We start from the raw sequence: 23,262 nt of genomic DNA, 5'->3' as shown, positions 1-23,262 counted from the left end.
GAAACTGAGACCGGGGGAGGTACAGGCTCTTGCTTGAGATCACATGGGGGAGTGCCTGGATTCAGACCAAGGTCTTCAGGAGCTCTGTGCCTGGGCCGGCAGCATGCAGGTGCAGGCGGAGCCCCTACTTCACTCCTGGGGGCCCGCCGAGTGCCTTGCTCAGCTGGGGGACGTTTTGCTGCCAGAATCCACCCCCATGTTGACAGCGGGACACCCCGTATGTCCCACGTGGTGCTGGGGTGCCAGGCATCCCACCTGAAGCACCTACTGCGTGCCTCCCAGGGCTGGGGCTGGGGCTGGGGCCGAGAGAGGTGGGAGCGTCCCTTTAGCGGGACCCACCCTGTGTCCCTCATGAAAGCGGCAGGTGGAAGGTCGGCGCGTACACAGGCCAGGGCACCTGCTGTGTGCCCAGCGCCTTGGGGACCCCAGCACGGGCCTCCCCAGTGCTGCTGGCGGTGGGATTGGATGCTCTGCTTTGCAGAGCGAGAAACTGAGGCACAGGACTCCAAGGGGGCGGCTCACCTGGTGAGGATGGGGGGGAAGGTGAGGAGTGGGTGACCCGGCCAGGGGCCGCTGTGGGGAGTGGGTTGACCCTGGTCGCCTGTGCTGCCTGTGTGCCCCTCACCCCAGCCCGCTCGCTGGGCAGCCAGCTTCGGGAGGGCGGAGGGCGGGGCCTGTCTGTCTCCTGCACCGCCTTATCCCCAGGGGCTTAAAATTTTAGTGGTTTGTTATTTTTGGGCTCCCGCCGCCCGCAGCATTGTGGGAAAGGGCTCAGCCTCGAGACCCAGGCAAACGTTGGTTCGAATCCCTGTGCTGCCTGACCTTGGGCAGGTCATGTTCTCTGTGTCCCTCGTCCCTTTCCTTTGCAAAGTGGGGGTGACGGCGGGGTGGCGGGGCGCGCTCAGCGCGGGGCAGACACTGGGAGCCGCCTACATGTGGGTTACGGGCCTCACCCCCAGCCCCGTGGTGGCACCCGAAGCAGGCTCGCCGCAGAGGGGAGCCGATGGGGAGGCCTCCATCAGGGTCCCCGGGCCCCGGACCGCTGGGCCTCCGCCTTCCCCGCCTCGCCCGCCCCGGGAGCTTTCAAAGCCGCACGGGGCGGCAGCGCGGGCCGGGATTGGCTGCCTGCGTGGGTGGGGCCGCCCCTCCTCCTCCTCGCCCCCCCCCCCCCGGGTGTCTGGGACCTGGCACGGTGACCCCATCTGTTTCCAATCGGGCCCTGCGTGCACTCCCCGCCCCTCGACAGGGCTGTGGCGGGTGTGGGAGCCCCCGCGTGGAGCCCCCGTCCATCCTCCCAGACCCCCGCGGGGCTCGCGGCGGGGAGGGGGGAGGGGGAGGGGGGAGGGGGAGGGGAGGCGTCTCTGTGCCCGCACCCCTCCCCCACCCTGGGGGCTGCGAGGGCATCCTTCTGCCCCTCGTCTGACCTCCTGTCCCCGGGTGTGTGGGGAGCCCTCTGCCGCTGTGTCCGGCATCCTGCCCCTTCATCCGTTGCCATGGCCACGAGCGGTGCCTGGAAGAGCAGTGGGCGCGGGGTAGGGGCTCCCTCCGGGGTCCGGCTTACAAAGCGGGGTGGGGTGGGGTGGGGTGGGGGGATCCTGGGCTCTGCCCCCTGGGCTCCGACCCCCGCAGGTGTGCGCGGTGCGGGAACACAGCTGCGCCCCGGCCTGCACCGACGCTCCCTCCTCCCGGACCCCGGGCCCCGGGCCCGCCCCGCGGCCCGCGCCCCGCTTCCGGCCCCGCCCGCCCCGCGCCCCCTCCCCGCCCGCCCGCCCCGCCCGCAGGCCCCGCCCCCGCCCCGCCCCCGGCCGAGCTCCTGGGCCGCGGCCTCTCCCGAGTCCTCGCTGCGCCGCGCGCCGCGCTCGGGCGGACCCAGGGCCGGGCCTCCGCGGCCGGGGAGGGGGCCCGGGCCGATCTGCGAGCCGGGAGCCGCGGGGTGAGTGCGCCCGAGCCCCAGGCCCCGGGCCCCGCGCTTTGTCCCCTTCCTCGCCCTCCCCCGGCCGCCGGGAGGGGACCCCCGCGCGCTCCCCACCCCCGCGCGCTCCCCACCCCCGCGCGCTCCCCACCCCGCGCGCTCCGGCCCCCAGGGCGGCTGCAGCCCGCTCCTGCCCGCGCCCCCGCCGCACCCCCACCCGGTCCAGGCGGGGCGCCGGGTCGGGGAAACTCCGGACCGTTATGCTCCGCGGGGTCCCCTCCCCCGCCTGGCCCCCAGCCCGACCTCCTCCCCCACCCCTGGGGGCGGAGCCAGCCGCGGGCAGCCCTCTGCCAGCCCAGGGGCGCCCTGATGGGGGCTTCGGCCTCCTTCCGCCCGGACGCGGGAAGCGGGATGAGGCGCTGGGGTTGGGAGCCCTGTTCGCGGCCACCCCTCCCCACCGAACTCACAAAAGTTTCCCTCTTTTTATTTGCCCCTGTTCCCCTGGGGTTTGAGGATCCCAGGTTCATGCTGTACCTTCCCGGGGGGGGGGGGGGTTAATAAGCCGGGAATCAGGGCAAGTGCACTGGCTCCCACCTCCCAGCTCCCTGTTGCGGCCCTAAGCTCTGTGCCTCAGTCTCCGTCATCGCCCACCGGCCTCATGCCTCAGCACCCCGGTTGTTGCCTTCAGAGTCCTGGGCTTCCTGTGACTTCCTGGCTAGGGGTCCCGGCCCCCCTGAGTCCTGGCCTGTCCTGAGCCTCGTCTCCGTCTCCATCCCCTAAGGCTGGATCCAGCAGACCCTCAGAGCAGATGTAAGTTCCAGCTGGAGGCCGTGTCCTTGTTGGCCTCCCCTGCTTGTGGTGTCTCCTTCTGGCCTCAGTTTACCCCTCTGAAATGGATGTGACCACGAGAATGATGTGCGTAAAGTGCCAAGTGGGGCTGGGCGGGCAGTAGGTGTCTGATATATGTAGGGGCCTTGCCGCGACCCCAGGGTGGGGAGGAAGCTACCGTCTTGGAGGATGATCGACCTGTGACGGGAGACACAGGGTGTAAGGGGAGCCCTGAGGGGGCCCTGATCCAGCCTGAGACACCCAGGAGGGTATCTTGGAAGAGGTGACAACAGATGAGCGTGAAGGCCATATTTGGGGGGCAGGGGATGAGGAAAGGTATGCTGGGTAGAAGGAATAGCAAGTAGTCCTCCCCCCATGTGAGCCAGAGGGGAGTGAGTAGAGGCGCCAGTCGGGCAAGTGAGGTGTGGGGGTGCAGCATGGTGGGGTCAGCGGTTCTGAAGGCTGAGGTTAGGAGGCTGGATTCTAGCGAACGTTGGTGGGAGCCATGGGATGTTTGAGGGCAGAGGAGGGCCACAGTCACGTGGCCACTCCCAGCCCCAGAGTGGCGGGTCAGGGCTGGGCTAAGGAAGGGTCCTGGGATGGGGGTCCAGATTCAGTCTAGGGCAGGGGAGATCTGTGGCTATGCCTTGGGGGATAGTCCACAGGTGGACCAGCTGGAAGGGGGCACCCGTGGTCAGAAAGGCCCAGAGGCCCGAGGCACAGCAGTGCCTCTCGGGAACTACAGTGAACTGTGGGACCAGGTAGCAGGGGGGGCCCAGATGCCGGGCACAGAAGCTGGGAGCCCTGGAGGGTGTGAGTGGGCAGGAGGGCACCAGGTCTCGGCATCTCAGGCTGGCGGGCGGAGGGGAGCCTGGCAGCCCAGGCACTTAGGAGGTTGATTGAGAGCTGGTCTCTGGCCTCAGATCTTACCCGGCCCCCCGCGCTGCCTGCCCCTCACCGGGCAGCTGCCCCTCACCGGGCTCACTTCGTCTGTCAAATAGGAGGACGGGTGGGGAGCACTGAAGAGGACTCTGCACACAGTGGGGGCACCGGCTGGCGTTAACCGATTCCGCCCCGTGGGACTGGGCCTGGCTGCCCATCCACACCTCCTGTCCACTCCCGGCTGCGGGGACCCTTGGGGACAGCACCCAGTACAAATCTTTAGTTACTTAGAGGCGGATCCCTTGCTGGTGTTAGCGCATTCTCGGAAGGTTGGCGCGGTTGGCCTCACTCGGCCCCACCCGGAGCCCTATCCATGGGTGGGTGGGGGGCACCAAGGGCGGGGGAGGGCTTGGCTGGAGCTCTTTGGAGCCCGCTGGTGACCACAGAGCTGGAGCTTGGACCTTCCTTGACATTCTGGGGACACAGGAGTCCAGCAAGCCTAGAAGCCTGGGTCCTGCCCTTGAGGGTCTGCCTTGGAAAAGGATCTGTGGGCCCGGGTGGGGGGCATGGGGGATGGAAGGTTGTGCAGGATGGGGGGCTTTTCCCTAAGACCCACAGCCAGCGTCACCAGCCTTCCCTTCCCCCTCCTGGGCCATGGCAGTCCCTGGGGGTCAGGGTGCTCCCATGAGCCCCTGGCCCTCCTAGGGTAGGACAGACCTTGAGGTGGGGACAGGGAGAGGCAGCGGGGTGTCCTCAGGCCTCAGGAGACAGTGTCTCGTGCGGGTGACACAGAGCCTATTTGCTGCCTGGTCTTGGGTCATAATTGCCCCTTTATGCTTCCTGCGCCGCGTGGGTACACAGGGCTGGCTCCGGGATCTCGTGACCCACGCCCTGGCGACTGGCGAGCTCGCATCTCTTCCTACTCCAGTTATCAAGGCCTCCGAGCCCCCAGAGGCCGCCCAGCAGGCTGTATTGAGCCCAGAGAGGATCGCCCACTCTCCTGCGATCACAGAGGCCAGGAAAGGACATGGTCATGTGATGGAGAGCGGGCTCTGGACCCAAGGTCCCACCCAGCTGGGGGCCTTGGGCGAGTCCCTACTCCTCTGTGAGCTTCAGTTTTGTCATCTATGAAAGGGAGCATCTGCCTCCGGCTGGCTGCTGGGAACAAATGGGGAGGGGGGGCAGTTCCACACCTGCTCTGTCACTGGTGGCCGGGCAGGTGGGGGACCCTCCTTGGCCCTGGGGTCCAGGTCCAGAGGTCATTCACCCCCCTCCCCCATCTTCCCGAAGCCCAGCCTCGTTTGCCATCCAGGTTACTCTCTGCAACTCCCGCGGGTGGCTGCTCCGTTGTTAGTGGCCACACCTTCTAGGAACTCGGGGATTGCTGCATCACGTGGCCCCAATGCGCCTGCCTCAGTTTACCTTTCTTGGCAGTGGCAGGGGTGGTGGTTCAGGCTGCTTTGGTGCAAGAGGTGCAGGGAGGTGGCTTGGCCAGGGCCTACCCAGCCAGGCCCCTCCCAGTGCAGAGCTGCCTAGGGCTCCTTGATGCCCTGTGGGTCCAGTCCATACCTACGTCTCTGCCCTGATCTCTCTCCCAGGATCTCTGGGTACTGCGTCCTGCCCTTCCTCCTGCTGCTCCTTGTGTGGAGACACCCTCCCTGATCCCATTCACCCTTCCATTCGCAGCCATATAATAATAAATCTGTGCAGAGGGCGCAGCATATGGAAAGGCCCTGGGGCAGGACCCTGCCTGGCATATTGGAGGAACAGAAGCCTGTGTGGCTGGAGCAGGGGTGGGGGGTCAGAGGATGGCTTGGGCTTTTATCCCAGGATACGGGGAGCTCTGGAGTGCTCTGGGCAGAGGAATGTGGCATCTGATTCAGGCTTCAGGGGAAGACAGACCGTGGGGGCGAGAGGAGGACATGGCTGCATTGGTCCGGGTGGGTGATAGTGGGGCAGGGGCTCCGGGGCCCCCTCAGGGGCTCTGCAGGGGCCTGCCTCAGTCTCTTGGGCAGACCCAGGACCTATTTCTCTTCTTTGCCTGGGGTGCGCGAGCCTCTCTTCCTCGAGTCTGGTCCCACCCCCACCCCCCAATCCCCATTGTCCCATCCAGGCCCCTGTCCAGGCCGCCAGCACCCCTAGCGCTGCCCATTCCCTCCTGCTGCAGGCCCGCGTGGCACATTTGAGGGAGCCTGTGCCCAGATCAGCCCCATCCTGCCCAGATGTTGAGAAGGCGTGGGCCCTGCGAGGCGGGGGTTCTGGGAGCCAGGGGGTAATTAGGGGCCGCTGCGATCTGAAGGCGGCTGCCCCTGGCTCTCCTGGGGTGCGGGGAGTCGGGGGGGCTGCTCGGCCGCGGCCCTCCCGGTGGGGGGCCCTCTGTACAGGTGGCCGCTGCCCATGCCTGTGCTCTGGGGAGGATGCTGAGGTGCGGAAGGTCACCCTGTGGTGGCAGGAGTCCCTGGTAGGCCTGGTAGCCCAGAGTTTGAGCCCAGGGGGGCTGCAGCCTTTCTGCGTGGCCTCGGTTTCCCCAGAGGCTCTCTGAAGGCCTGCCCGGCTGACCCAAGTGGTCTGGGCCACAGCCCCCTACTGGGATGTACAGCAAGGGTGCATCTGTGGGCCGGGCCGGCTGCCTGTGTGTGTTGTGGCAGGGTCACCCTGGGCCTCCACCTTCCTCCTCTTTGGCCCCCTCCGCTCCTAAAAGGGCTGGTGGTAGGTGGGGGTACCAGTGGGGGGTAAGGGGCTGTGTCCGGGCTTCTCTTTCCCCACCTGCCCCCCCAGGCCCCCCTGGCCGCGTCTGAGTACGTACCTGGAGTGGGTCAGCGTGCGGGTCCACTTGGGTGCTTAGAGGCGGGTTCTGGCTTGTGCCTCCAGATTCACTGTCCGGGTGGTACAGGTGCGGTGCACTGACCGCTCGGCGGGTCCCTGGGGCCTGACCACACGCACACAGCTGAGCCTGAGCTTCGTGGGTTCTGGGTGCCTGTGTGCCCTGTGGACCTCTGACCTGACGGCGCCCCGTTTGTATTTGCCCACAGCCCACCCCTGTGTATGTGTGTGTGTGTGTGTGTGTGTGTGTATTGTGTGCCCGACTGCGACCCTGTGTGTGCATCCGGTCGTGCTATTGGTCTGTGGTCTCTGCCTGGACCCGTGTGTCTCTGATCCCACTGTGCTTGTGGTCTGACTGGTGTGTGGATTGTCCGCCCCATGGTGACGTGTGTGTGTGTGTGTGTGTGTGTGTGTGTGTGTGTCGTCTGACCCCGTGTTTCCGAGCTCTGATTTTGTGCCTGTTTGTGGCCTGTGTGCAAGTTTCCTTTGCCTGACTGTGCGTGTGGACCTTTGTGTGTCGCCCGACTGTGTGAAGACGTCTGGTCTCCCGGTGTGTCTGTGGTCTGTCTGCCTCGGTCCGTGGTTCCCGTGCCTGTCCGCTGGCTGTGTGCAGGCCTCCTTCTCCTGCCTGGTCTGTCTGTCTGCAGTCTGACTATGTGTGCACCCCCGACCCTCTCACCCTCCAATCCTGGCTTCCCCACCCCCACCCCCGAGCCCCGAGCAGGCCGCCACCCGCCCAGCCTTCTCCTGAGGCCTCTCTGGGGCCAGGCGAGGTGACCGCAGCTGGGTATTTTGGGAGCCAGAATCACAGGGGCTTACCCCATCATTATGTGGCACCCATCCCTATGGTCATGGCCTGGACCCGCCCGGGGCATGGCCTGCGGTGGGTGTGGGGCTGACCCGGCCGCGGAGGCCTGCCTCGTCCTTAGGCCTCTTGCTGCCTCCCCCCAGCCCTCTGCCCTGGCTCTGGCCAGCGTGGAGATTGGGGAGGGGCTTTGGCCCTGGGACGAGGGACTCTTCGACCCTAGAGGAGTTGAGATTCTTGTGGGAGAAGCAGACCCAGTGACGAACACTCGCAAACCGGGGTAAAGGCGTGGAGGATGGCCTTACTCATTTCTGCAGCTGTGGGATGTGGAATGGGTGGCGGGGGTGGGCTGGGAGCTTCTGGGGAAAGTGACAGCTGAGCTGGGACCTGTCATGTAGTGGTGGTGGTGGTGGGGACAGCAGGGGCAGGGGATTGAGCTCAGGCAGCTTGGCTGCACCTCCGTGAGAGGAGGAAGTGAGATCAGCAGGAGTGGCTTCCTCTGGGGGCAGCGGGAGCCGCGGAGGCACTAGAACAGGGCAGGGGGCAGGGGGCAGGGGGCAGGGGCAGGGACGGGCAGGTGTGCGGGGCGGGCTGCAGAGGCAGCTGGCCCGTTCCCTGGAGCCTCGTCCCTCCAAGGCCCAGCCTGGGAGGGGAGAAGCCGGGATTACGAGCACCCCTGGCGCTGGTGCTCGGTCCTGGCTTGGGGTTGGCCGGGGACCGGGAGCTGGCTCTGTCCGCTCAGGGTGCTGTGCAGAGTCCCACAGGCCGGGTGGCTTGCGGACGGCAGACACGTATTTCTCCCGGTTCTGGAGGCCGGGAGTCCCAAGATCAAGGTGCCGGCAGATCTGGGGTCTGGTGGGGGCCGCTTCCTGCTTCCCTACTGGCCCTCCTAACGCTGTCCCAGGGAGCGTGGGCATGTGAAGCTCCAGGCCTTCAGCAGGGGCTCTGCGCCCACCTTCTGGCTCCCCCACCCCTGTGACTCTCCCCTGCCCCCCTGTGATCCTCCTGCTGCCTCCCCCATGGAGGCCCCCCGGATTGCCCCTCTCCCTTCTCACTCTGCCTCCCTTGTCTCCGCAGACGCTGCCCCGTCTGACGCTCGGCTCGGCTCCAGGCCTCTGTGTGAGGGACCGGGGGGGACCGTCCCCCTCCAGGGTGGAGGCCGGAGGCTGCAGGTAGCCGCCAAGCATGGCGCCTGCCTGGGGCCCCAGCGTGGCATCTGTGGTTGGTCCCATGGGCCTCCTCGTGGTCCTGCTGGTCGGAGGCTGCGCAGCAGAAGGTGAGTCCGGTGTGGGGCGTGTGGGCGTCCGAGTCCGTGTTGCGTGTTTGTGAGCGCACACGTGTCCCCACCTCCTCCCCGGGGCCCCTGGTTTTGCAAGCAGAGCCTCTGTGCTCCACGAAGGCGGCTGAGCCTAAGTGCCTACTGTGCGCCAGTCCTGGGAGGCTCAGAGGCCAGTAATGACGACGGTCGTAAAAGCAGTAGCAGTAATGACGACGAGGTCCGTTTCCCCAGCCTCAGCTCCGCACCCAGCCCAGTGCGAACTACAGACTCCACCTGCTTCATTCATCTCCCTCCAGCCTCCAACCCTGAGCCTGCTGGTTCCATTCATTACCTTGCACGTTTTCCAGTAAGAGAAACTGAGGCTCACGGGGTGGGGACTCACTCGAAGTCACTCCTTGAGGCTGCAGAGATCACCTTCCCTTGCCACACATTGAGACACCAGGGCCCCAAGTGGCGGATACACAGGTGACCAAACCTTCCCAGGTGGAGCCAGTCAGGAGAGGCTGCTCGGGAAGGAAGGCATTGGAGCTGGGGCTTTGCGGGTGTGTAGGAGTTCTCTAACAGAAATTGCATCACTGGTGAAGGTGCTAGCGTGGAAAGGCCCCGAGGTGAAGAAAGGGGTTGGTGTAGTTTGGGGCAGGCCAGGTTTTGTTTGTAGCAGGCACATGGAAAGGATGACGGTGAGATCTCAGCCCAACACCAAGCTCAACCCACCACGAGGGGCCTAGGGGATGTGTCACTCAGGCCCCTGGGGACACACAGGGTCGGGCCAGCAGGAAGGAAACTGGGATCTGTAGTTAGTCTGGGTTTGAAATCCCGACTTTGCCATCAACCTGCTGTGTGACCTCGGGCTAGTGACTCAGCCTCTCTCCGCTGCCGTTTCCACCTTGACTGAACGGGACCCATAACGTGTCCACGCCGTGGCAATCCCACAGCAGGGACACGTGAGAAGCCCCTGCGTGCTGCTTGGCTCGTAGCAGGCCCACAATCCCACACTCTCCCCGTGAGCACAGTAGTTACTGCTGCTGCGTGAGAACACCGGGCACAGGCACACGCACACTTGCCTCGGCCATTCTTGCTGCTGCTTGGTTTTTTGTTTTTTTTTTTAAGATTTTATTTATTTATTTATGAGAGACACAGAGAGAGAGAGAGAGACAGAGAGAGAGGCAGAGACACAGGCAGAGGGAGAAGCAGGCTCCATGCAGGGAGCCCAACATGGGACTCGACCCTGGGTCTCCAGGATCAGGCCCTGGGCTGAAGGCGGCGCTAAACCGCTGAGCCACCCGGGCTGCCCTGTGCTGCTTCGTGTAGTAGATGCGTAACATTCAGATCAGCCACGACAGGCTGAAGGGATGAATGCTCTTCTCATCGTTCCCATTGTACAGATGGGGAAACTGAGCCTCGCCGAGGCTTCATGACAGTCGGGAGGTAGCCACACGGAGGTTTGAACCCGGGCTGCGTGGTGTGAGCGCCCTGACCATCACACCACACTGCCTGCGGGCCTTAGCCAGCCGTGGCTGCGCCCTGGTCTGTGTGGTCACCTGCCAGGGCCTGTGCCTTCCTGGGCTCTGTTCCCCGCAGTGAGAACAGCAAGCCAGAGGCGACAGGCAGTTGAGCATTTCATCCATCCATCCCAGGGTCAGCCCGTTCCCTGGGGCGGGGCGTCTAGGGCACTGTGGGGGGTCAACAGCATCCCTGGCCCCACCCACTCCATGCCAGGAGCACCCCCAGTTGTGATGACCACAAGGTCTCACCCCCAGCCCCAGGTGAGGATCGCTGGTTTAACTTACGCTGGTGGGATAAATAACGCGTTTGCTACTTTGACGTCTTTCTCTTACAATAATTAACCAGCCTCAGGGGAAACTGAGTCTGCCCAAGCTGGAGACCCATCGTGAGGGGTTGAGGGGAGCGGCTACAGAATTTGGAGACCGCCTCAGCCTGGGTTCAGATCCTGGCTCTGTCATGTGGCCACAGTGGACCTGTGCTCTCATTCGTTCAGTGTGCCTTTAATAAGCACCTACTGTATGCCGAGCACTGGCTTAGCCACAGGGGACACTACGAACCCCCCACCCCTTTACGGAGCTTGTAGTCTGCACTACGTGCCTCTGATGGTGGGTGTGCTGGGGATGTGGGTGTGAGGGGAGGGCTGGGCTCTGCATTTGCAAGGGGTGAGAGAAGATCTGGGAAAGGTCACAGTGAGGTGGCGTCTGAGCAGAGACCTAAAGAGCTGAGAAGTGCACCCTGTGGATGTCTGGGGGAAAGGTCCCAAGCAGAGGGAACGGTATGTGCAAAGGCCCTGGGGCAGGACCCAGGCATGTTGGCTGGAGCAGCGTGGGCGACATGGAGATGGGGCAGAGAGGAGGGCAGGACCGGGAACGGGTCGGGTCCTGTAGGGCCTTGTGGGATTCAGAGAAGACTCCCGGGTCAGCTCCTACCCAGGGAGGTGGGAGGGGGCCCTGGAGGGCGGGTGGAGACTCGAGTGCTCACAGGCGCCCCCTGGTGGTCCTGTGGGGAGCACAGCGGGGCCCCGGGGAGCAACGAGGGCATGTGCCCCAGGATATTAGGCCCTGGCGTGCAGCTGGAGCGGCCTCAGCGGGTCCCCCCAATGAGTCCTGGGAGTGGCATCACCACTCTGACACCCGGGGTGCTCCCAGGGATGAAGACACAGCCCTGTTTATGGAATTCCCGGGGGTTGGTCGCTGGATCCCATCCGGCTGGAGTCCCAGCTCTCGTCCATCGCAGGCGGGGTGACCTTGTGCCCGTCTCTCCCCCTTCCTGACCCCTGACCTGGCTTCTGTGTGGCCCAGTGGACCCAGGACACGCCAGGGGGCTGCTCCCCATAAGTGACTGCCGTACCCTAGGGTGTCTTTCTTGTGTCAGGGGCCCCTGAGCCAAGAAGAGGAGGGAGAGGATTTGTCCAGAGGAGAGAGCCCGAGCGTCTGCAGGGGATTTTCTGATGGGGGTGCAGTGAGCGGACAAAACTCTTGCAGGTCACCTGTGACCCCAGGGCCGCCTGGAGATGGGCTGAGGAGAAACCTCAGGGCTGCCGGGGATCTCAGGAGCGAGTGGGTCCAGTGTTAGGTGGGCAGCAGGGGTCACCAGCTCCCTGGGGCCGGGGGTGGGGGGCTGCCCTGTGCCCACCCTGCTGAGTGGCACGTGACCAGCTCTTTGGGCCCAGCGTGATCACGGTGGCGTGATGGGGGGATGCCCAGGCAGCAGAGGAGCTCCTGCCCCAGCCTGTGGTAATCTGAGAAGGCTCCCCAGGGGAGGTGCTGGCCTGGTGAAGGGAGGAGGGAGGGACTCCAGCGGGAAGGACCAGAAGGACCAACCAGGCTCCCTCTGTGTCTCCTCCCCTCCCCACCCAGGGTGCCGGGGGTGTGTCCCAGCTTTGAGGCATAAACAGCTGGATGCGTCCAGTCCTGTCCCATCCAGTAGCACACATCTGCCCTTCCTCCCAGGGGCTCCCAAGGGAGGAGTTTTCCCCAAATTAAGATTCCTGACCCGGCCACAGTGACTTTCCTCCATGACATTGGCTGGGGACACTGGAGGCCCCAATCACCAATCCTGAGGCTTGGAGGAGGGGCCGCCCAGGCTGCCAGAGCCAGGGAGGAGGAGGGCCCAGCCCCAGGCCTGGGGGTGATAGGAGCATAGGACACATGCCTGTGGATGGGGAGACTGTCACCTCCGGGCGCTGCGGGTGTGGCTGCAGCTTCTGCGCCCTGAATCTGCACGATGTGATTAACCACCGCGGCTTCGCAGGGCTGCGGGAGCTGAATGAGGCCCTGCACGCCCGCGTGGCGATTTTCGGAAGAGACAGACACACGGTCACATCAGTGGGTGCGGAGCCTTGAGTAGAGGGAGGCGAGGCCAGTCAGGCCACTGGGGTGGGCACCCCATCTTGGTCAAAGAATTATTATTACTATTTTTTAAAGGTCTTATTTACTTACTCATAAGAGACACAAGAGCGAGGCAGAGACACAGGCAGAGGGAGAAGCAGGCTCCATGCAGGGAGCCCAGTGCAGGACTCGATCCCAGGACCCCGGGATCACACCCTGAGCCAAAGGCAGACACACTCAACCACTGAGCCACCCAGGCGCCCCTCAAAGAATTATGTTAAAAAATAATTTCTGTTAACCTTTAAACAGTTATAAATCTCAAAAAGGCACCAAGTAGGAAGAGTCTCCCCCTCCGCGGTGTCCTGCACCCCAGTTCCCTTTGCCTCCCCTCCTGATTTTTCTTTTCACACAAACTGTAACCTTCCCTACACCTTCTACCCCTCGCAGTTTTGCATCTTACGGTATCTCTACCTTGCTGTTCCTGCCCTGCTGGCTAGGAGAGTGTCCTTGTCCCCTTGTGCTGCCTGCTGTCCCATTTCGGGGTGGTCCCCTGTCCACAGCCCCCTTTTGTTGGATAGATAGGTAAGTGGTTTCCTACAGGACCCCTGCCTGCCCTCCTGCTGCCACCCTTGAATCTATCAGTGAAAATCTCAGGACTCACCGAGCTCATTTAATGGGCTCCGTCGTAGCGTCCCCGCCCCCCAAGTGGAGGTCCAGTGTCGCTCAGAGATTTCGGTGAAAAGTCAGCAGCGATAAAGCAACAGGAATATACTTTCACAGGACGCCTGGGTCCGTCCCCAGTGCAGGGTGGAGGCTGTAGGGGGTTAAGGACCCCGTAGGCCCCACTCGAGGCTCTCTCACTGGAGGGGCCGAGAACATGATCACGGGTCCAGCCTGGTTCGAACCCCGGCTCAGCCACGGGCTGGCTGTGTGTCGAAGCAGAGGCTGTGCCTCGGCTTTGCTGTGTGTCGGACGGGGACCATGGTGGCCCTGCGCTCCGTGCCATCGGCGGGTTAGATGTCACTGAACTACACACCCCTGCATACAGTAGGTGCTCAATAAGCGCTTGCTCTGGTGTTGGCAGCATCTTACCCTTGGGAAACCCGGTCAGCCTCTCTGAGCTCCTGCCCCCAACCCCTCGTGTCTGGATGCCTCCCAGGATGGAGCCAAGGACCCCCCCCCCCGCTGCCCTCCCCCCCGCAGGGTTTGGCTGGTCACCACTAGGGGCCTCCAGGTGCTAAATCTGAGGACCCAGAGTCTTGGGGGAGGGCTCCCCTCCCATATCCTCTGGGGCCCCTGTGAGGTTGGAAGCACATGTGAGCCTGCATAGCTGTGGTCCAGGGGTGGGGGTGCGCATGGGGACGGGCCGGGGCGGGGGAGGTTTTTGCACGGCCCCAAGGGGTCCTGGCCTCCTGCCTGGGCCCGCCGAACCCCTCCTTTTCTTGCTCTACCCTCCCCAGAGCCCCCCAGGTTCATCAAAGAACCCAAGGACCAGATCGGTGTGTCGGGGGGTGTGGCCTCCTTCGTGTGTCAGGCCACAGGCGACCCCAAGCCACGGGTGACCTGGAACAAGAAGGGCAAGAAGGTCAATTCGCAGCGCTTTGAGGTGAGCCGGGGGCTGAGGGGGGTGGGGGGACAGTCTGGGGCCAGCACCCCGTCTCTGGACGGGGCCACGGGGGCTCAGCCGCAGATGTTGCAGAGGCGGCTCCCGGTGTAACACGGGCGGCCAGGCCGGGTGTGCCCCACTGGTGCCCACTGTGGCTGGGGCAGCTCTCACGCCTTCCTGCCGCGTGTCCCACCTGCCGTGCCGCCACGTGCTGTGTCCCCTCAAGCACGGCCCCAGCCTCTTGGTCTCCTCTCACACACAACTCCATGACACGCACCACCAGACACACGTCTACGGCCAACGTGCCTCCGCACGCCTGTCACGCGGACTTGCCTGTGCTTCTCACCTCCGCCCCCCCCAGACCCTCATACTTGCACAGACCGGACCCGGTTTCTGTGGGCCGTGCATTTGCATGGGACGGCCCCCCACGTGCACAGCACTGCCCCCTGCTCCTCTCCCACACCCCCACCCCCCGGACCACAGCCTCACCCTCCTCTCTCCCTGTTGCCCACGGCAGACAATCGAGTTTGACCAGAGTGCAGGGGCCGTGTTGAGGATCCAGCCGCTGCGGACGCCCCGAGATGAGAATGTGTACGAGTGTGTGGCCCAGAACTCTGCCGGGGAGGTCACGGTCCATGCCAAGCTCACTGTCCTCCGAGGTACTGGGCTTCCCAGGGTGGGGGGTTGGGCGGGGGGATGTGTGGGAGGAACCAGGCCTTGGGGCTTTTGGGACAGATGCTAAAGGAATTGTTGAAAATCTTGCTTTGGATTTTCTCTCTGGAGGACCTTGGTCTCCCTTCCCCAGCCCGTTATGCCGGCATGGCCCAGAGCCTGCCAGTAGGGATATAAATTCCTTGGACCTTGACAGGAAAGAGCAGCATTAAGGGACCAGTGTCATCCCCCTTTGTCACCTTCGTCACTCTCCTCTGATTATCAGAGCCTGATCCGCCTCAAACTGGTTCACGTGAGAGAGAACACATTCACTGACCTGTGTGTTGAGAATGTCGGTGGAGTAGCCAGCTTCAGGTTCAGCTAGATCCAGGAGCTCATACTCTGTCTTTAGAGCTCACCCTCCCTCTGCCTCTGGGTGGGTTTCCCTCCATAGTGACTGGGTCCTCTGTGGGTTTACCCCCAGTAACTCCAGACTCCCAGGTCCTCACCCCAGAGAGGACCAGGTGATCCAGGACTAGTGCTCATGGCGCAGATTGGGTGAGAGGGCCATCCATCCTGGCTCCAAATACTCCAATCGGCAGAGGCCTCCCTGGAGTCGGGGGGGGGGGGGTCAGCCCACACAGACTGGCTCAGTAAGGGGCGGTTCCTCCAGAGGACGAAAGGAGGAACCTTTCGTAGATGTTGGACGGGTACAAACAGCCGCCCACCGCCTCCCATACATTGACTCCGATCCTTCGGGAACGCTCCCTTGCCCGGCTGTTTGCTAGCCTCGCTCTGGCGGGCCAGGGGCAGCAGGAAATCGCTCTCTCGTTGCGCGGCAGCACCCTTCAGACAGCCTCGCCACAGACCTCCCACCCCCAGCTGCTCCCTCCTGCCTGCCCAGTGGCAAGGGCCTCTGTAGCCGCGTGACCCGGGCAGGGTAATAAACCTTCGTGAGCTGAGCTTCTGCACCTCCCAAGGTGGGAAGGGGAATAAGGATGCTCCCGTGGGGAGCATCGTGTGCTCCCCACACTGTACACGAGGGGTGGTCACGTGAACCAGGGTGAGCCCGGTGGGTGGAGCCTGCGCGGGAGAGACTGGCCACCCCGTGTCACTCCGAGGTGAGCGGGGACGACTGCCGCTGCCCTCCTGTAGCTCTCACGTGCGTGGGCTCTGCCCGGGTCAGCACCCCAACCCTCTCGCATCTTCAAGAGTGAGCCACCGACGGGCCCTGGGTGGGAGGTGGCTCTCAGGGGTGGCACCCCCCACCCCCAGCCTCTCCCAGGGCCGCAGAGCCGGGGCGGGTGGTGCACAGGCCCCGGGGTGGGGTGGGCACTTTGTCTGGCACCCTGGGCGCAGCCTGCACGGGGTGCCTCCCTCGGAACGCTCCGCCCAGACCATCTGTTTAGCAAGAGGCCCGTGGGTCCTGGAGCCCGTCCTGCGGGGGGGGGGGGGGGGTGCAGGGAGCCCGCGTGGCCCGCCTCTTCCCAGCAGATACTCCCGCCCTGACCTTTCCCGGGCACAGACGGAACAGCCTGCCTCCCGCTGCCCGTGCCAGCCTCCGTTGTGAGCGCGCCGAGAGTTAAAAGGCCACGCTGTGAATCTATTAGCCGCCCGGCCGCCCCGAGTCTGGGAAAGCCGAGCGCGCTCCCTGCCCCCCAGCAGGGCCTCCTTGGCTCCGCTCATCCTGGGGCCGGATGCCCAGCCCGGGAGGCCTTTGACCCCGGAGCGCCCGTGCCCCCCTCCCCGAATGCAGCCGGGGGGGGGGGCTAGGCCCAGGCCGCCGGGCCCCCTCTGCCTGCCCCCCTCCCCGCCCTCTGATCGGGACTCCGCTCACGCCTTCCATGCTGTTGTTTTAATTAAACTCCGAGGAATCGGGCACAATGCGGTACGCGGCGAACATTTTTGTTTAATTAGGAGCTCTCGGTAGCGCCGGGCGGCGGCCTCCCCCAGTGCCCGCCCCGCCGGCGGCCACCCACACGCTCTCACGGGGACCCCCTGGGGGCTGCACGCGCAGGGGAAGCACTCACGTGTGAGCACGCGTGGGGCGTGGATGCGTCCTCGGGGGAGCGGGCGCGCACATGCCCGCCTTGAGCGCCAAGACGCGGGGCCTCGTGGTTTTGGCCTTCACATCCAGTGACGTCATGGGTAGCCAATCAGAACCACCTTTGGGGTTCCGGCCTCGGGCCCAAGGAGAACAGACACGGGGCCTGGGCCACACTGGACACGGTCCAGCCACCCGCTCAGACTCGAGTAGGTCCAGTCCGGGGGATGGAGGTTCCAGCCGGCCCCTCCCCAGCCTCCCCAGGCCTGAGCGCAAATCCCAGCCTTGCCGCGTCCTGGCTGTATGAGCTGCAGCGGCTGTGTTTCTGCCCCAGCCTCAGTATCCCCCTCTGTGAACAAGGTCCCATCCTTGAGGAGGGCCCAGGAGAGTGCTGGTACAGAGTGTGCCGGGGCCATTTGCCCTCCAGGCACCCCTGGACCAGGACCATAGCTCTCCTTCCGCCAGAGGAATGGAATGGTGCTGCCCGGCCTGCCTCTCCCCTGCCCCATCTTGGCCTCCCGACCTCCCCTGCGCTGTGCCCCGGGCTCAGATTCCCTGCATGGTGGTCTCTCACCCACCTCTCCCCCCGTCCCCGTGCTCCAACACGCCCACCCATGCCCACTGCCCCTTCTGGGCATCTGTGAGCAAACACCCGTGCACCATTTCCCTTTGCACAGATAGCAGCACCGTCTGTTCCAGGAGGCAGCAGGCCTTTTCTGTAAAACACCAGATCGCAAATGTATATATATATTTTAAAGATTTTGTATATTTATTCATGAGAGACACAGAGAAAGAGGCAGAGACACAGGCAGAGGGAGAAACAGGCTCCCTGCGGGGAGCCCAATGCGGGACTCGATCCCAGAACCCCGGGGTCACGCCCTGAGCTGAAGGCAGATGCTCAACTGCTGAGCCACCCAGGTGCCCCCAGAGAGCAGATATTTTTGACTCTGCGTGCCAGTCTTCATTCATCGCAGCTTCTCAGCTCGGCTGTCCTAGCCAGGAAGCTGCTGTAGGTGACGTGGACGCAGATGGGCATGGCCACGTGCTAATAAAACTTTATTAATAAAAACAAGCCAAGGGCCAGGTTTGGCCTCTGGCGATAGTTTTCCCTCCTTTGTCTATACCATCTTTGATTTTGAACCCCGTCCACTTAGCATGCCTGGGACCTCATAAGGCAACTCCTGCCTGTTTCAATATCGCTTCCCATGGGTGGCCTGGGGTGTGTATGTGACAGATCCCCATTGGCAGCTGTTTAGGTTGCGGGCAGCCTCCCGCTGTCCGGGGACACTCTGCATTCCTCTTGTAGCGCACGGCACGTGGAAACCATAGATGCGGAGCTGAGGGTTGGGGTCTCTGGCGGGTGGCCCCAGAACACCCCTCCTCGTACAGTTTGTACCACCCACGTTCCCACCTGTTTGCCTTCGGTTTAGCAGCACCACGTGTGATCAGTTTTGTTGTCACTTGGCCGTCAGGCGGGGTGGGGACTGCACGGGTTTGCCGTAACTGAGTCCCACCATCTGGGCGGCTTGAACCACATATTCTCTCCCAGTCCTGGGGGCGGGGAGTCTGAGATTGGTGTGTGGGCAGGGCTGGTTCCTCCCGGGGCCTGTCTCCCAGGCGTGCCAACGGCCGTCTTCTCCCCGTGTCCTCACGCGGTCAGCCCTCTGCGTGTCTGTGTCCTCATCCTTCCTCCTCCTAGGGACACCGGTCAGGTTGGATCAGGACTCACCCCAGCGACCTCATGTTAATGTAGTCACCCCCTTAAAGGCCCGACCTTCCGAGAATCACGTTCTGAGGACTTCGGCATATGAACTCGGGGTGGGGGGGACGCAGAGGGAGCTTGACATCTGTGAGGAACAAGGAGGTTTCTGTGGCTGGATGGGGAGAGCATGAAGGTGGCTCAATATGGGGCTGCCGAGGCCAGCGGGGCGGTGGTGGGCAAGGATCCTGGGTCCCTCCAGAGGACAGTGGGGGCCAGAGTGGAAGGGCATGCAGCCAGGGGGTAGTGGGCTTCAGCTTATGTTCTAGAACGAGGGCAGGGGGAGAGAGGGACTCCCCAGTAAGACTCCCTGCTGGGTGTGGAGCCCCACACGGGGCACAGGATCAGGACCTGAGCCGAGATCAAGAGTCGTTCTCTTAATCCACTGAGCCACCGAGGTGCCCGAGTTTGTTTTTAAAACTGCCCCTGGGTGTTGTCAGAGACCTCCAGGGTCTCCCCTGCTGGGCACTGCTGACTTGGGGGGTGCCGCAGAGGAGGCATCCTGGACGTTATGGGATATGAGCAACCTCCCTGGTCCCCAGCCCAGGTGCGACACCCAAAATGTGCTCCAGACTTCTCCACTTGTCCCCTTGGTGGCAGAGTGGCCCATGGTAAGAAGCACCAGCCGGGCCTGATGCCCGCCCCCCTCCAGCTCGCCCTTGAGTGGGAATGATCCACGCCCCCCCACCCCCCCGCCCCATGTGGCAGGCGGGAAACTACCCTGGAGGGCTGGCCATGTGGTGACCCGGCCCCCGCCCTGTGTTCTTCCCCTATGTCCCCTTCAGAGGACCAGCTGCCCCCCGGCTTCCCCAACATTGACATGGGCCCCCAGCTGAAAGTGGTGGAGCGGACGCGGACGGCTACCATGCTCTGCGCTGCCAGCGGCAACCCCGACCCCGAGATCACCTGGTTCAAGGACTTCTTGCCTGTGGACCCCAGTGCCAGCAACGGGCGCATAAAGCAGCTGCGGTCAGGTGAGCAGCGGTGGCCGGGAGGGTGCGGGAGCCACGGAGGGCGGCGTCTCCAGGGCCCAAGCCCTGCCGGCTAGTGGGAGGCGGAACGGCGGAGGGGACGTGCAGCCGTGGGCGGCGTTGGTGTGGGGAGTGTCCTCAGAGCTGAGCCAGGCGGGGGTACCATGGGGCATCCCCAGGCAGGGGTAGCAGGGAGCTAGGGCGGATGGTAGGGGGAGAGCTTGTCTGCACCCGAGGGGGGTTGTAACGATGCACCCCGCTGTGCACAGTGATGGGGAGCTGGGGAGACCGATAGGGGCAGAGTGTCCCCAGTCCCCAAGCCCTGCAGTCCTGTCGAGGCACAGACAGTTGCAGGTGAGGGAAAGCCACAGAGGTGGCGGGTGTCCGCACGGCCCTCGCAGCGGGGACACAGTGCGGCTCACGCAGAGGTGCAGGGGAGCCAGGGAGAGAGTGGCGAGGGTGGCCGTCTGCAGGGCCTCCCCACACCCAGGGTGTCACGGGGCACAGACAGGATGGATAGTGGGGCGGCTTGGAAGGTGGTGGAGGGAGAGGGTGTCCCCTGCTGAGGCCGTAGGCGCGTCCCGCGAGGATATAACGGGGTCCAGACGGGCCGTCCGGCTGCTTGTCAAGGCCTCGGCCGCCTCGGGATGGGCGGTTCCACGGCCGTGTCTCGGCCTAGTGCCCACGTGCCCCATCTGTGAGTCCGTCCGTCTGGGGGCCTGTGTGTGTGTGTGTGTGTGTGTGTGTGTGTGTGTGTGTGTGTCGTGTCGGTTGTCCCTCCTGCTGCTTCATGACAAGTCTGCGTGTGCGTGTCTGGCCTCCCTGTGCCAGCCTCACCTGCTCCCCGGGGGTGTGGGCCTGCCAGCCGCACACTGGGGGTTCGCCTCCTGCCTCCTCCCTCCTCCACGTGTGTCCCTCCCGGGCGCCCCTCCACTTAGCCCTCTCTCCCCCTTCCTCTGAGGACCCCGCCTGGAGCCACCCCCACCTGAAGGCTTCCCGGTTGTTCTTAACACCCCCACGCACGCTGCCGGGTCTCATCCTCCAGGGGCGGGGGGTCCGTCTGCCCGTCCTCTGCACCCCACTCCTCCCCAGCGACGACCCAAGCTGTGAGAAGGGGCAGATGCTAAGCCCAGAAATGTCTCCCTTGGGGAGAGACACGGCCTTTCCCCCCCCCGCCCCCCCCTCCTGTCTCCAGGTACCTGCCACTCTGGGTGGGGGTCCCACTTGGGAGCTACGGCAGCCCCGGGATCCAGCTGCTTCCCTGCTGGCCTCTGCCATCGCAGCCCCGAGGGGGTGAGCCCATGATGAGCATGGAGCCCGGGCCCCATTGCCTGGGCCAGTGCCACCTGTGTCCCCAGAGCAGGGTCTTTCATCTGGGTCTCCGGGTCACCAGGTGCCCCCCCCCCCGCCCCCGCCCCGCCAGGGCACGGACCAGGTGCTCGCTGCTTCCTTGATCCTAATAAACCTAATGATTATTCCGGCCTCCCCTCCCCTCCCGCCCCCGAGAGGATACGGGTTTCTGCCTCACGCCCATTAATGATCCTGTTCTCTTTTCTTGTCCCCCTGTTGTAAACGTTCAGAGACCTTTGGTAAGTCTCGTTTCTTCACCACGTCAACAACTAACGTCCCCTCTTGGTTCCCCTCCCCACCCCACCCCCCGCCCCCTCCCCCCAGACTAACAGCCACTGTGACAGTAACAGTGACCCACACTCCAAGTGGCATGTTTACTAACGACCCCCTCCCCCCTCAGCCGCCCAGCCCTCCCCGTCAGGCACCAGGGGGCTGCAGAGAGAGGAGTCCAAAAGGAAAAGAGGAAAACACACAAGGCCGCAGAGGGGGCCAGTCGGACCCCAGAGTGGGGAACTGGGGTGCTAAGGGGAAATTAGCGCAATCCTAGAGCTCGTGGGGTTCCTGGCCTTGATGCTGCTGGAAAATGAGGGACTTACAGAAGTTTGGGAGCTGGGTCTCAAGGCTCCTCTTTAACAGCATCTGGCCTGAATCCCCTGAAACCAGCTGCTGGGATTGATTCTTACTAAAGTGAGAATGACTGATATTGGCCCATGAAGTTCTTTCTCCTCTTTCTCAGAGTAAGCCGTAGAACCACCTTTCACACCCAAGAGGTTTATCCTCTCCTCCCGATATAGTGGCCATGGGCTGCTTGGCCATCTTGGGAGGTCCCGTTCTTTGGCTTCTGGAATCCCACTCACCTGGGTTCTGGTCCTCATTGCAACTTCCTATTCTTCCCCCACCCCACGTAAAGAGGAGAAAGGGGCCTCATCGGGTTGAAGATTCTGTAAGAAATAAATAAGACACGGGCCTGGGAGGCTGCAGAGCTGGGTTCCGAGCCCACCCACCCGCTTACTCCCACCCAACGCCTGGTGTAGGACTTCGCTGGCCCCTCGGGGCTTTGGCTTGGCCACCGGTTTGCCCATGCCACGTGGAAGGAGCTATGTTCTCTCTCCCGGGGGCGCCTCTGCCCTGGCCTCGGGGTCCCCTTGTTCTTGGCGTCTCCCGGGGGCGTCTGCAGTCCGTTGGCAGAGAGAGGAGACTGCACCTATCCCAGGAAGATGAGCGAGGGTGGGGTAAAGCGCCTGGGACCGCCTGTTTGTGTGTGTCCCGAGTTACCCTGCCCCCCCCAAGGTCGCCCTTTCCTCTTTTCCTTTTGGACATTACGGGGGGCGGCGGTGGGCCCCCTCCCCCTGCCCTGGTCCCCTTTCACTGCTCCTCCCTGTCCCCCTTACTGGCCTGTCTGTGACGCCTCCCCTTTGCTTTATTAATGCCCAGCCCTGGGGCACTAACCCCCCTCCCACCCCCATCTCTAACAAGACCCTGAGCGCCTCCTCACTCCCATCCCTTCCAAGAAGGAAAGAAGGAAGGGAGGTCCGTGACCTCCCTCCCTCGGCCCACAGGGAAGGCAGCCGCCAGGGCCGGGCCGTAATCCTCCCCGGGGCCATAGTGACCCCACTGAGACCAGTCTAGAGGGGCTCCTAGACACAGTCCCTCCTTCTCCAGGAGACAGGCGCCTCCTGTGGGAAGCCTTCCTGACTGCCCAGCCCTCAGATCCTGCTCTGCACCTGCAGGGTCCCCTAGGCTCAGGGCTGGCTCCGTCCCCCAACCCCCTGGGGGCAGAGTGGACGGGCCTGGCTTGTGGCCCAGCCTGGCCTCCCTGGGGCCCCCCGGCCCCCCAGGACTGCCTTCTCAAATTCACCTGACTCTCTCTGCTTCCCTTACAGAAAGCACTCCGATCCGAGGTAAGAGGCTCTTTCCTCACCCACCCACCCACTCACTCTCTCTCTCTCTCTCTCTCTCCCCCACCCCCCACTGCCCACTCGGCCCCCAGGCTCCACGGGGGGCTTATGCCCAGGCCTCTTCCACATATTTCCCCATTGCCACCCTGCCCAGTGTCTGTCCAGTCTCTGTCTGTGTCGCTGTGTGTGGCTGGGGGGCCGAGTGTGGCCTCGATCGCCCCTCACTCAGGACCTGGCCGCAGGGCAGGGGCCGTCCCCGCAGGAGGGGGCAGTGCCTCCCACATCCCCCCACAGCTCTGGGAGCCAGGCTTCTGATCGTAGCTCTGTACATGGGCCTTGTCTTTCTCCGGCCTCAGTCTTTCCATCTCTAAAATGGGCATGCAGAGGGGGCCCTCTGGCTCTACCGCTCCTTTGGTTCTGGGGGTCCAGCCCAAGGGAGCAGAGAGACCTGCAGTCTCAAAGGCCAACCCCCACCTCCAACCCAGTGCTGACTGGAATAGACTAGAATAGGCCTGGGTGGGAGTCAGTGGCTAGTCCTGGCTTTGCCACAAAATGCTGTGCAACCTAGGGCAGGCCCCCTGACCCTCTCTGGGCCTCCGCAGTAGTGCCTGCCCGCCC

General features: G+C 63.9%; 1 protein-coding gene across 17 annotated transcripts in view; it reads left to right on the top strand.

The window, feature by feature from the left end:
- PTPRS (protein tyrosine phosphatase receptor type S) overlaps positions 1-23,262 on the top strand; it is a 96,700-nt gene that overhangs the window by 28,769 nt on the left and 44,669 nt on the right. For 13 of the 17 annotated variants that reach the window (XM_041764508.1, XM_041764506.1, XM_041764504.1 and 10 more), the window contains exons 1-6: positions 1,800-1,933; positions 2,601-2,722; positions 8,328-8,526; positions 13,826-13,971; positions 14,489-14,630; positions 19,211-19,399. In XM_041764508.1, the coding sequence (XP_041620442.1) occupies positions 8,436-8,526; positions 13,826-13,971; positions 14,489-14,630; positions 19,211-19,399 (568 nt within the window). In that variant the 5' untranslated portion in view covers positions 1,800-1,933; positions 2,601-2,722; positions 8,328-8,435. Of the gene's footprint in view, positions 1-1,799; positions 1,934-2,600; positions 2,723-8,327; positions 8,527-13,825; positions 13,972-14,488; positions 14,631-19,210; positions 19,400-23,262 lie in introns of those variants that run through there. The other 4 variants (XM_041764493.1, XM_041764494.1, XM_041764496.1 and 1 more) reach the window with 3 other exon arrangements.

Source organism: Vulpes lagopus, chromosome 7 (assembly GCF_018345385.1).
Source record: "Vulpes lagopus strain Blue_001 chromosome 7, ASM1834538v1, whole genome shotgun sequence".
NCBI classification, from domain to species: domain Eukaryota; kingdom Metazoa; phylum Chordata; class Mammalia; order Carnivora; family Canidae; genus Vulpes; species Vulpes lagopus.
This window is presented reverse-complemented; position numbering and strand designations above follow the sequence as displayed.